Source organism: Macrosteles quadrilineatus, unplaced genomic scaffold, assembly GCF_028750875.1.
Source record: "Macrosteles quadrilineatus isolate MER2022 unplaced genomic scaffold, UCM_ALF_1.0 Scaffold_1__1_contigs__length_201487025, whole genome shotgun sequence".
Taxonomy (NCBI): domain Eukaryota; kingdom Metazoa; phylum Arthropoda; class Insecta; order Hemiptera; family Cicadellidae; genus Macrosteles; species Macrosteles quadrilineatus.
Window position 1 is genome coordinate 123,268,312 of NW_026542594.1, and position 14,584 is coordinate 123,282,895.

Consider the following 14,584-nt stretch of genomic DNA (forward strand, 5'->3'; position numbering starts at 1 on the left):
AAAAACCGGAATTTTACCCCCTGTCCATATAACTAGTGTTTAGACAACTGAAATGTACGGGCCGGATTTTTACCCTCCGGAATTTTACCCCCCGGAATTTTACCCCCGGATTTTTACCCCCCGGAATTTTACCCCCTGGCCGATTTTATAAATTGAATGATTGGTTTTCTTATTTCTGTTTTTAATTAATTGTAAACATTTCATTATTTAGTGGCCTGTCTTTATTTATTTATTTTGTAATCTCATTCAGTGGATTGTATATACATCATATTAACCAAAATTTGGCTTCAAAGATCGAATCCTAATACTTGAATCTCAAAATTAAAATTAAAAACATGTTCAATTAGTTAATGTCACAAATAAATTAAGATAGGCTACTTAATAATAAAATGTTTACTATTAAATTAAAACAGAATGAAGATAATTAATCATTCTCACTAATTTTTATATCTAGCCAGGGGGTAAAATTCCAGGGATAAAATTCCGGGGGGTAAAATTCCGGGGGTAAAGTTCCGGGGGGTAAAAAGACGGGCCGTACACTCTAGGTTTTTATAATTTGATGTGTTCTGATTAAATTCACAACCGTGAAAATATATGTTTAATTCCGCGTTTAATCCATCGAGCTGATGTCGCGAAACTCAAAAGTTCGCGGCCGGAATTTTACCCCCTGGTTTGTGACGTCACGTTTGCCCAGGGGCTAAAATTCCAGGGGGATAAAAATCCGCTACCCCACTTCATGCACCCCGACACTTCTCCTACTGATCAAAAACTGCCACCTTAAGGTATTTTTGACAAAACTGATACGAGCCGTCTTCGACAGAGCCATCTTCTATACTGATGTACCGGGTACACTATTAAGACCGTCTACAACCTATGTTGCGCTACGCTACGCTGCGCTGCGCTACGTTGCGCTACGCTACGCTGTCTGTATGTTTCTACACTAAAAAATCCTTTTTATGACATAGATGAATTTATGAAATGTGAGTTTTTGTTGCATAGTTAAGATAACCTTATTGTAGACAGATTAGATATTGTATTTTTGTGACATTTATTTATGTATTACAGTAGATGTGTCTTTTGACATAACAAAATTTGTTGCCTTGTTATTGCTTGTTAAGTTTGACGATGTCTATTACATTATGTGTATATAGTGTTGAAGGAATAAAGAATTTGTCTATTTGTTTATTGTCTATTGTCTATTGACTCAACTCATAGATTACGTACCTAACAGTTCCATATAATCAACATTTCTTGTAAATACATATTTGATTATTTTTCAAAAGCTGATTTGGTTTTTTTGTGTATTCTACAAATGTGTCCCACTTATAGCCGCATTAGGTTGTCCATGTTGATCTTCGTCAATGATAATGTAGTCTGCTGTACTACCCGTTGTCGCGAGTACAAATTTCAGTCATTTTTTTATAGCGATAACATTTTATTTACATTACTTAAGAACTGCCTGATTTTCTGCATAACGTCTCTATCACAATTGTATTTGCTTTAGTTGGCATTAATTTGGCTAGTTACTGTTATATTTACCTGAATAAATCCAGAATTGAAAAGCCTAATGTTGTTCAGATGGTTTTTTGTTTCCCTGAAATGTGAATAATGCAAATCCTTCAATGAAAGTTTTATTAAGGTTTCTTGGATGTAGTCATATTATTTTAAAAGCACATGACTTTTATGAAAACATATATTTAATGTCCTTGCTGTACCAGTTTAATTCAGCCTTAGAGTGTTTTCCTTTGCCAATCATCATAAAGTTAAGTCCGTGTTTCCTACAAAATAGTTAAGTAACACTTCGGCTTGTTCATTGTTTGTGAACATCTTCATATTGTAGGTGTTCTTCATTATATAGGAGGTAAAATGTATCAAACTGCCCAGGCTTCCTCGATTTTTTACATTGTAAATTGAAGTAGTAAATATTCAATTTCAACAAAATCCAATGCGTTTTGTTGAATTGAAATAGTAGTTTACGCAACGATTGCGTAAAGATAGTGTTAACGACACGAGTAGAAAATTTAAGTGCCTTAAAAACTTCTACGAGTGTTATTAACACTATTTACGCGAGTTGCGTACACTACTTTACCTATGACAGTGTTTTAATTACTGAAAATCACTATTCACAACTTCTAAGAGAGGTTATGTTTTCGTTTATAACCTCTCATTGCCTCTGACAGTGATGGAATGAAACATTGCATCAAACACTAATATTGCACCACTCGACAATTAAATTGGCCTGAACAGCTGATTAGTTTAATTTCGAATCATTACAATTTTACTTCTCCTCTCTCAATCCTTAAACCTCATTGGTCCGTTACTTGTGTCGTTATGAGTAAAACTATGCTGTTATGAAAGTAAACAATGCTGTTATGAGATACTTTTCAATTCTAAGAACTGTACTGAAACGGCTACTTTAAAAAACGATCCGTAGGTAAAATAAATAACAGCAATTAAACTATACAGCTGATCAAAATGTAAGCAATTATGTTCTTCATAAAGATGACATGGGAACTTTCATAGCCACTGGGGCAGAGTCAAGGGACTTTTTCAAAAATGTAAGGCCAGTTTGCAAATCTACGTGACACGCTCTTTCCAATGAGATGTCAATGGATCAAATCGGTTTAAAAATGGCGGAGGAGTTCAACCGACAAACTTCGTGTTTGCGTATTAATTATATAGATATAAAATTTGTATACAGTAGACTCCCTCTTATCCGGACACCTTTTAACTGGACATGGGTTTAACCGGACTACACTCGGCGGAAATGACATCTCTTTAACCGGACAATTTTTATCAGCACACTGGTTTAACCGGACTAGATCGGCAGGAAGTAGGCGGTACTGAAACGACTGTTCTCGTGGGAAAGATTTGAGCCCAGTGATCACGTGTCTAAATACAATGCTCTCCTAAATTTAAGTCGAATATAACAGTAAACGGTCCTTTTTAACAAGTTTTTGGGGACGTCGGTTTAACCGAAAAAACCGTTAATCCAGACTGGCCTCAGTCCCGAGGAATCCGGATAAGAGAGAGTCTACTGTATTTATATTTTTTACTTTAACCTTTCTTTAACCCTGCAGTAGAATAAAATGTTACCTAATTTTACTAATCAGGTGTTTTTTTATTTACAGATGTACAATAGTCTTGAACAGAAAATCCTTGAGAAATTTCGCAACTGAATTGAAAATTGTTTAAAATAGTCATGGTCAAAGGTTTGTATTGAATTTTTTTGGACTTAAATGTTCTTAGGAAAATAAGACTACATTTCAAGAAATTATAAAATGTAAATAAAAACATGTAAATCGTTATGTCTCTTCAACAAACAATAAACTATTTCATTTATAATTTTAAACGTTTTATTGTTCTTGTTATATGACTTGTATTTAATTGTATTAATAAAGTTTTATCAAAATGTTATGTTTATTTTTATACCCATTGACAGTTCACTAAGAATACATTTTCTAGAAAATCATACGTTCTTCAAGTTTTACTTTATTAAACTGACTTCTGCCAGAAATAATTTTTTGAAATGAAATTTGAGTGTACAATAGGTAATAAACATAAGTTTTGAGGTTTGGAAATTTAACTACACATTTCAAAGGTTTTTTGCAAACACTCTTAATAAAAAGTTTTTGGGTTTTAAATACAAAAAATAGATTGGCCAAGAAGGTAGTGGAAATATTTAAAGTACCTATTTATTGAGTGGTGACAATCTTCTTTACAGGTGACATAGTAATGGTACCTGTAGACTCAGAACAACATGTCCGTTGTCTTAGAGAGTACAGGAAAGTTCTACAATCAACAATGGGGCCCTCAGGCTCATGTAAGGCAATAGTGACCAGTGGGGGCTACACTGATATTGCTTGCACATGTAAAACCCTAACCTCTCGTCTGGAACTGTCCAGTCCCATCTGTAAATACATTAACAACATAGCAGCTGGACACATTGACCACGGGCTTTACTGCGCAGTCCTGCTGTGTCACCTGCTAGAGCATCAGTTACTGAGTGAGGATTCCACCAAGAGAAAAACTGAACAGGAGGCGATGGAGGTTATATTTCAACAAATAAAGAAACTTCTTATTTCAGAGTATGTGTGTAAATCGTTGTGTTTTGATTCGGTTACAAATTTAATACCTGTAGTGCGAACAGTCATTGTGTCCAAATGCGGTACTTTTCTCTCAGGAATGGAAGTTGACGGACTTTGTATGGAAGTAATCAGAGTATTTATAAACTGTGTTGATGAAGAAACCAATGTAGTTAACAAAATACATCTAAAAGTTGAAAGTGGATTGAACGCATTTATGAGCTGTAAAGGACTCTTGTATACAGTCACTGAAAGTCATCACATTGAAATCGCAAGTAAGGTAATGTCAAATATCAAAGTTCTTGTGTTTGTTGTAAAACTGGAATATAATGCAGACTCTTTCACCACTTGTACCAGTTTGCTGGATGTTTTAGATTTGTCTGTTCAGTTAGGTGTGAAGGTCATAGCTTGTCAGCAAGTTATATCACCTGAAGTTAAGGTATTCCTCAGAAGAAAAAATATAATATTTTTGGAGAGAATGGGGTCTGATTTCACAAAACAGTTGATTCGCTTGACCCATGCATTCCCTTTATCTCAACTCGACATTGTAGGGTCTGAATTTGAAAATTTTTTTGGACACCTGACATCAGTTGAACTGCTGAGATTTTTTGAACAAGATTATCTAGTTCTTCACAACAAGAATATATGTATTGCAACTCTTCTTATCCAAACCTCTTCTTTGCTGGGGCAGGAAAATATCAAGGTTTGTTTTGTATTGCATTTTGTTGATTAAGTTTAATAGCTAAAGTTGGTAATTTGTGTATCTTGCAGATGCAACTTTGGAAAACTCATTTTGATGCAAATACTCGAACAACAGATATGGTTTCTGTGCAACTCAAATCAAAATATACAATATTTTTTACTTTTAACTTTTTTTTGTTGTTTCTATTGCTTTTGAGTCTTACTTAAAAAAAAGTGTTCATTACTCTTGCTTTAGAGTTGGGGCTTCAGTAGAACCTCAATAATCCGACCTAAATAGACAGCCCCTAGGCAGGATATAGGAAACAGCCGGACCTTCGAGAGACCTTCATGGTAATGAGTGAAAAGTTAGGTACTATTAGTAGTTTTGAAACAACAAATGTTAATCCAAAAAGTTAACAGCAACTCATTAAAGCTGTGCTATGTACTGGGCTTGAATAGCAATGACTGATAATGATGTAACAAAAATAATAACTAAACAATAAATAGTTACGGAAATACCAACATGCATCAATTTAAGTCAAAGAGCATTTATCTTTCTTATGAGCAGATGGTGAATGCATGTATGTGAGTTCTGTGTTTTGTCCCCAATTTGTAGCCTATTGCGAGTAAGAAGAGCATTTTGGCGTTACCCTACTATATAATAATCGGATATCAGGTATATAGGAATTAATCTATTGTATGTAATCTTATATTGAAGTATAAAATTGGACTACTTCTTAGTAAATCTAATATAAAATTACACCCATACTATATCTCCTGGCTATAATTTTGTTAGTAGGATAGGATTGAGGTGGATTACTGAATGAGGGTTTGAAATATCGAGGGCCGAATTATTTAGGTTTTACTGTATTACTTTTACTTTACTTATCAAATTAAAATTACAATATGTTTGATCCCTGGTACCATAGACAAATATAATAAATATAGACCGACAGCAGAGCTGCGGTTAGCATATGTTCCGGCGTCCACCGCTAGGAGTGCCGGGTAGTTTTGGCGCACACCGCTGCAGTGTCTAATGGTAGCATACAGCTCCTCGCCTGCAGCGGTATTCGCCTTAACTACATGGCACTCCTAGCGGTTTTCCTGCCCTGGCAATTATTTAAGGAATTTAAAAAAATGTCTAATATTTTCTCTTTAAAAAAAGAGAAGGCCAACCACTTGCGGTTTAGTTGTCCCGGTTGTACTCACAAATAAAAAAAATGTAAACGTGGTCATGATAAAATAAAGTCCATTATTGTAGCCCCGAAACTGCTATTAAGACTAAAATACACTGAACACATTTAACTGAAGTTGGTAAGTGATTGAGGTTTAAAACGTAAAAGCAAATATGAAAAACTACACAAATTTATGAAATTTCTTTCTTTTAAATTTGTCGACACAATATTTGTGCACTACATACCCTCCACCCAGGTTACTCTACAAACCCAGTAAAACTGAATCCAAGTTATTAAAATCAATACTATTTATTGAGCTAATACAATATAATTTGTGTTGACTAATGCACCACCTAATGTTTACCTGGTATTAGGCACTGCACTCCTCGCCTTTTTCAGCTCAGTAATAAAGAGTAGGTAATTTGACTACCTTGTATACTGTTTTAGATTTTGATATCACAAGCATTTGCCGCCTTGAGATCTGTAGCTGCTCAACCCCTTCTAATCCTTGGTGGTGGATGTTTGGAAATTTGGCTTATTGGACAGATTCATCATATAAAGGTATTTTTATTTGTTCCCAACAGTAGAAATGGTCCAATGTAAGAAATGCCCCCGCTGCAGAAAAAAAACAGACTAAACAAATTTTCTGTTGCCTGATTGGATTTTCACTAAAATATTTCCTTAAACATTTATGTAGATTTTATATCCTGACTAAATGATATTAGGTTAACCAGTAGTTAGGTTTGCTGCTTAGGGGAACTAAATAAGTTTTTTTTGTAAAATGTTAAAAGCTAGCATGAAATCAATTAAATGAATTCTTCCACATCCAAACACTAATTATAATAACAAATGTTTGAATTTTCTCGTTAAAATTTAATTGTACAACAATGCTTCAATATCGAAAATTGTTTGTTATTTAAGCTCCACGCAATGTTAGTAATGAAAATTGGGCATATCCATGATTTAAGGTTGAAAAACCATTTTTCAACAATTTCCAAACCTTGCCTCTCGTTCCTATTACCCTATCTTGCTGGTTTGCTAACTTATAAAGTTTATCCATCTCTATACACTTTCATGCCAAATTTCACCAAAGTCGAACCAAAATTACTCGAGTTATCAAGTTTGTGGATACACCTTCACATTTATTTATATAAATTTAAACAAATAGTGGTTTTGGCCTAAAATGAAATTAAAAAGTAAATTGGTTCCGGGTCTAAGGTCTTTCTGTGCCACCTACAAAACAATTTTTGAATTTTCACAACAACAACAATCAACACCAACAGCAACAACAACAACAATCAAATCTTCTGTCTTTCTGTGCATAGATAAAACATATTAGTAGGAATGCCATCCTTCCAGCTGAAGCCAATTTTATTGTTCTGTACATCGCACTGTAGAGGTTGTGTTTTGTTTACAATTTTTTTCTTGTTATTTCAGTAATTTATAACCTCGTTAAACCAAGTAAAACAATCTAATCATAAAAAATTACTGGTCTCCTAGTTATAACCAAACAGCAGAGCACAAACCATAAAAATAACCCTAAAATAACAGAAAAAATTTTTGTCTACACTAGCGATCAGTGTCAATGCTGGACTCGAAAAACAAGCTTCAAAATTTACAATGGTTTAGAAGTCTACTTATGTTGCTTAGTCTATGGTACAGTCCAACCTCGGTATAACGAATCTGAAGGGACCGAACTGAATATTTGTTATATCAAGGATTTTGTTAAAACGAGGTTCGTTAAATATTGAGGTTAGGTTTGCAGGAATTTCGCTAAGTCAAGGTTCAGAACCAGGATCAGTCAATATAGGTCAGGATTGGACCTTATTAAAACAAAATTAAAGTAGCATAGGCTACAATACTTTACAGTGTACAGTGTTTACATTGTAAAGTAGAACGTCGATTGTCCGGGGTAATAAAGGGAAGGGATCTTTAATATTGCGCAATAATGACATTTCTAGCCATTGACCTTGGTACAGGTTACAAACTGTAAGTTTAAAATCGCAGCTTACTCTAACCCACCTAAAACCTAGCCAAATTGTATAGCATTATTGTATAGCATAGCAATAAACCACAAAGAACAAAACAAAACAGTAAGAGTTTTGTAAGCTACTGCTCGTGATATGCCGGTAGGCTACTTACAATACAGTACTGATTTAAATCACAACAGAGGAATGTCAGTACTGTAATAATCATCAACTGTAGCATTGATGTTGCCTTAGTTTAAAAAAATCGTATTTAAAATAATAAAAATATTAGATAAGTCGTTATAAAAGTCTATAATTATAGCCAACTTAAATATAATAAAAACACTTGTAAAAGGAATGTTAAGATAACAATGTTGCTATTCTTTCTGTTAGCTTTGTTCTTCTATTCTTTTTTCTTTCTTAGGTTTCTCTTCATCCAAAAATTTTACAATTCACCATATTTACTTATCACCCAATCACATTTTACTAAAAATGACGCCGTCATCAGTCCTCAGTGAATGAAATCAGTTCTCAGCTGTAACAAAGCGCGCAGCGACGATAGCAGACAGGGATGTGTAAAACGGAGCAGACGAATGTTAGCGCAATCATTGACGTCACCTTTCCATTTCATTTGATAAAGAAACTGATTTTTCAAAAACAATAATGGTAAGGGGGGGGGGGGGTTCGTTGTATCGAGGGAGAAACGTAGACAATTTGTTAAGTAGAGGTTAAATTCGCTATGTAGAGGTTCTGACAATGATATATTCGTTATATTGAGGTGTCTTATTTTAGCCGGGACCGTGAAAAATTCGTTAAATCAAGGTCGTTGTTACAGTTTGTTTGTTATGTAGAGGTAAAATATACATTGTGTCTTATGGAGAGTTCTAGGGGATTAAAAAAAATTCGTTATATCAAGGAATTCGTTAAATCGAGGTTCGTTATATCAAGGTTAGACTGTAATAGCCTCTTCCAACGATCACATAAGACCAATAGAATAATAGATGGAGCATGTTGGCCGCGACGTGAAGCCAGTATTTTTAACTAATCTACAACAAGATGGCGGCTGCCGGCTGTGATGAGCCCTAATAGCGGGCGCAACTAATTAAATGTTAGTTTATATCAATGATATCCGTGACAATATGCCTTTTTGTATTATAAACATTTCTATTACTAACACAATGACCTTCAAAATACGCTTTTAATTTGTTTTCTAGCGTTTACCGTTTCTTAAAATAAGTTAGTTAACATAATTAACAACAAAAACTTTTTGGGTGAAAGAAAAATTCTGGAAAGCTACAAATTAATTTATAATATATGTATCTATATCGTATTAAAGTTTGATAAAGTTCTGGCGTTTGGTTTACAATGTACGAATTTTCAAAGTCACAAGATAGTTTCTGAAACTCTTTATACAACTCTCCTTTATATTCTGACTGGCATATTAATTTTTGTAAAAGAGCTAAAAAATATAAATTTTTAGATGAATACAAAAAATAAAACGAAGAACATTTATATGCCCTCCGTGTTTTTCCAATTATTTTAGTAACTTTTCTGTATAACTCCAAACTTGAGTATCTAAATTGTATTACAAGTGAGGTTGTAGGCAGAATCTGTCTGCATGACGCCTCGTGGCGCGGCTGGTAGCCCTTATATTACAATTTAAATTACAACCAAACTACACCAGCTAATAATTTAAAAAAATATGATCCAAAAAATACTACTCTTTAGCTACAAAATCCACCGTTTTGTAACTTACCTGACCAAAAAATAAAAAATGTAGCAGCCGACAAACTTTTTCATGTCATATTTCATATTTTAAAACTAATTTAAAAGTACCGACTTTATTTGAAGATTTAAAATAGAAAATACTAACTTTTAAGCTTTTAATTAAAACCAATAGTGTCATAGACTTATTGACTTCATTCATACGAAGTTTCAACCATATAACTTAAGTCTAAGTAGGCTAAATATCGAGTTATTTTGAAGCGGAACATTGAGTTTTGGTGCCGTTTTCATCGACATCTAGCGCTTATAACCTACAACAAGATGGCGGACCTGGCTTCACCTGCTTTAATGTTAGTTAAATAGGCTTGCTCCATCTATTGGTCTTATGTGATCGTTGGTCTCTTCGCTATAGTCAAATAAGCTCGAGTGTATTCAATCAAAACAATTTATGTGTTGTTTTCAGTTTTGCATTCAATAAATATTGAGATATTTCTCCTATTCTCAGGCCCAGTTCAATGCTTGATATAGGATATTTCAGGTTTCATCCAATAAATTAAAAAACCTTGACAAAAAACTTAATATATTATTATTACAGTAGACTCCCTCTAGTTCGGCCACCTCGGGACCGGACCACTGGCCGAACTACAAAACGGCCGGACTAACCGGATGTAGTGCATTTTACATAATAAAAATACAAATAATAGTATTGTGCAATCAAGATATGGTAAGTCAACAACTTTGGTTCAGTAATAAAAACTGAAACGTTTAAAATCACGCTTACTCAATCAAAACAAAAATTACACAACACTGTACATACAGCTATAAATCACGTAAAGAACAGAACAATAGAAAGTCTAGTACTGCAAGCTACCGTAGTCAGCATAGGCTACTACTACATTTTGTTTCAGAATATAAGAATGTCGATAAAAACATTAGACAATTCATAAAACAGCATAAAATCATAGTACTTAGTCTTAAAGATAATAAGGACAGTCGTAAAATAGGATAAAGATAACAATGGATGACGTAAAACACCGCTTATTCTTTCTTCTTTGTTCTTCTATTCTTTCTTTGCCTCTTTGGTTTCTCTTCATCCACACATTCAACAAGTTGCCATGGTTACTAATTACCCAATCACAAACTGTTGTGAGATAGCAAGCAAGCGCACAGCAGACATCAGTTGTGTGAGCAGATGATTGTCTGTGCAAGCGAATAGCTTGACCTTTGAAGCTAACGATGGCTATTTCTTTGTTTTTTTTTATTTATTGTTGTGAAATAAACCGTGGTGTTTCAAAAACAATAATGGGGGAACCTACTGCATAAAAAAAGTGGTCCGAAATATTTAAATATACACTGCATTTCAACATATTAGACCGAAGAAAAATTATTTATAAAATGTTCTTGGTATTTTTGAGGTTATATGTAACATAGTTTTACATAGGTAATATGCGACAATTCACCCATAGAAGCACCCGTAAACTAAACTGACATGAATTGTTTACTTCTATGGCCGGAAACTAAACATTCAATAAACATTCAAGTTGAATCCTGTCGAAGGTCATTCGCCGAAGATATGACTTGTCCCCCTGAGACCGGGCCGGACCATCCGGCGGCCGATCCAACCGAAGCCGAACTAGAGGGAGTCTACTGTAGTACAGACAAAATAGTACTTAGATTAGATTTTTTCAACTTTTAGGAGGTTTGGAAAGATGTAGAGATGAGTCGAGTTGCAACATGGTTGCAAAGGTCGCTGCAGTCAACCTGTTATGCAGTAGAGATGGACACTTTGTACCACCACGGCTGGAGAGAGACAGAGGTGTGTTGTGGCTGCAGACTGTTGAACAGGCAGACAGTGGAGCAGCAGGGAGGAGCCTGGTTGTCTCTGCAAGAGGTTTGTCTCATGAATAAGCTTTAAATCCATTCTGAATTTTTACCCATCACACAGGATGAGTGGACAGCATGTGTATGAAATACAATTTTAATTTCTAACAATTCTATATAAATAAAATTATAGTTTTGTCTTAACATTGCGTAGAATCATGTAGTTTTTGGTTATTTTATATATTAATATTATAGCCTAAGAAATCTGAAAAGAGTCTTATCTCAAATTTCTATTTGTCTGTCTGTTTGTGTGTCATTGTGTCTGTAACACCAAAATTTCCAATTTACACGGCCTTCTCCGAGACAACTAAAGTACCTATCTATCACAATTCAAATAATTTTAGTGTATTTACTGGATTGGTGAGAGTGTCTTTAGACGTTAAAATATGGCCTCACTACTTTGTTAATAATATAACGGACGTTCAAAACTGAAATTTTGTAAGATTTTTGTCAAGTTTTTCCCAATGTGTACCATATAAATAATTTATAAAATATTAATAATCTGTTTGGAAAGTACGTCATCTATTGTAGTAGCCTATTTAGTTTCATTCATTAATTTTTTTAGCATCAAGTTTCTTAAAATGTTAACTTTTATCCACATACCTTTGTTATTAATCACTCCATTCAACCAAAAATTCCATTCAACCATTTCCAAAATCCTAAAATAACTTCTCCGGCTGCAACTAGGGACAGTATACCACAAATAACATTAAACAATAGTTATTCAGTGTTATCCAACAGTTTGCAGCAAAATGAATCAGTGAAAACTTCTCACCAACCTGGACAAACAAAACATTTTTCAGCGACACCTACTACTAATCCTACAAAAAGTATTACCCCACCAAAATCTACTCTGAAGAATAAAGTTAAAGACAAGTCAAATTATATAAGTAATAACAGGAAAACACTAGAGTCACAATTAGCGAATACTAAACTGAAAACAAAGAAAAAAGTTTATGTTTTTGCAGATAGCCATGGTAAGGATCTAGGCCATCTTTTGGGTCCTTTGCTGTCCCCAGCCACAGAAACACTTCTGTGTGCAAATTCTGGTGCAACGGTGGATTATGTCCATAAAAACATCAAGGATATGACACAGAATTTTACCAAGGACGACTGTGTAGTTGTCAGTGGCGGTTCCAAGGGGGGGGCTACAGGGGCTAAAGCCCCCCCCCCCTTGGACCCTAAAAAATAAAATAAATTTAAACGTGCATTTCGTCCTTAAAACACGCAATGTTATACATACATCAATGTAGTTTTTATTAAACTTAATAAGCGATGGCAGGAGCATTATTAAGTTCCTCATAGATAAACTTTGTGGACAATATAGCACAACAAATAAAACAAAATTACGCTATGGAAAGTTGTACGCATGATCATATTTTTACAGCCTGATTGCTGTTGACATGCTAGGGGCTAGGGCAATGAATGGTTTGTATTCATTGGCTAGGGCAAAGGCGGGAGCATCTAGCGCGCGAGCGAGGACTGGGAAACAGCTGATTTCCTGATGTCCCATTGTTAGTTGTCGAATTGTCTGCTAGCCATAACTTTACACAGGCATCAATCAGCAATCAGCGGTAGCACCAGTAGCCAGTAGCCTATTACCATTGACTAAGCTAGTGTTAAAGTTCATATAGTCAATGCTATTACTGAATTTGATACTATACCGTGACAGATCTATGAAATGGAGAAAAACGTAAGGTTAAAAAACGTGTCTACCTACTTGCTTTTCGTGACATAACAGGTGCAATGAAAGGTTTTAGAACAATTGGGCACAGTTCTAGACTTAGAAATGGCTTTATAAGGTCACCAAACGGCTTTTAGGAGATATGACTTTATTAATCTACAGTCTGCCTATGTTTTGAAATTCATGAAATTCGTCATAGTTTGATTTTTTAATGTCTACTGACAAAGACAAATAACGGGTGAAAAATGGAAGGTTTTTGTACAGATATAGACATTAATAACGGCTTTAGAAAGTTAGCAAACAACTCTTAGGGGGATATGCTCATGACAAACAACAGGTGCAATGGGAGTTTATGGACAATTAAGCACGCTTCAAGGTGTTAAAAATGGCTTTAGAAAGTCACCAGACGGCTTTGAAAAATCCAAATTTTCCCTCCCTCCCGGACCCCCCTGCTTTATTGTGGGGTGCTCCACACCCTCCAAACCTCCCGGTAGCCCCCCCCCCCCTTGACAAGGTCCTAGAACCGCCACTGGTAGTTGTCATTGCGGGCGCTAATAATATTTGTGACATTACTCAGTTTGATAGAAGACCTGCCTATAACTTATTTAGACAAATGAATGAATTTGCCACAGTTCACAACCACAATAACATCCTGTATGTTAACCAATTCCATAGGTATGAACTAGCTTGGGAAAATCCAATCAACAAAGAAATCTACAAACTAAACTACTACTTAAGACAGTCAAAAAATTTAAATGTAATTGACTTTAGTGATATTAAAAAGGAACCTTTTTACAAATCATGGACAACACTTAAATAAGCTTGGAAAAAGAGTCCTCCCTAGAAGAATAGCTAACTCGACCACAAACCCCAAAACATCAAAAGATGCTTTCAAATCCGTCAAAATAAAGGTAGCAGATATGGGCTCTGTTATAGAACAATATAACAACAGCAAAAATGTAGCCTTCGCCCACTGCATCTCAGGAGATTTCGAAGACAATAAAAACATGAGTGAGGGAGTTGCCGTAGTCTTCAAGGAAATTTTGGGAAACCCTCAAGAGCGGACTACTGTAGCAGGAACCTAACATGCCAGAATCAGGGAATGGACATCCTGTCTATGGACTTGTGACAAAACCTATATATTTCCTTAATTCTACCAACTTTGCCCACTATAAGACAACGTATAGTTCAGCCTTCCAACAATTAGCTGTGGATTTTAAAACTCGCAACTTGAAGACACTCATTTGCTTGCCCCTGGGCTGCATTCGAGATTGCATTCTACCTGCACATTTTGCGTCAAATTTGTTAAATTTTGTCCGAAACACTGGAGCCTCAGTAGTTGTGACTTCCAATGACACCTCTAGGCAAAGATTGAGGAATGGAGTT

General features: G+C 35.0%; 1 protein-coding gene across 2 annotated transcripts in view; it reads left to right on the forward strand.

The window, feature by feature from the left end:
* LOC128984266 (uncharacterized) overlaps positions 1 to 14,584 on the forward strand; it is an 89,635-nt gene that overhangs the window by 30,844 nt on the left and 44,207 nt on the right. Inside the window, exons 2-5 of one of the 2 annotated variants that reach the window (XM_054403570.1) lie at positions 3,132 to 3,212; positions 3,725 to 4,788; positions 6,389 to 6,502; positions 11,330 to 11,524. In XM_054403570.1, coding sequence (XP_054259545.1) covers positions 3,203 to 3,212; positions 3,725 to 4,788; positions 6,389 to 6,502; positions 11,330 to 11,524 — 1,383 coding nt within the window. In that variant the 5' untranslated portion in view covers positions 3,132 to 3,202. The remainder of the gene's footprint in view (positions 1 to 3,131; positions 3,213 to 3,724; positions 4,789 to 6,388; positions 6,503 to 11,329; positions 11,525 to 14,584) is intronic. The other variant, XM_054403573.1, reaches the window with a different exon arrangement.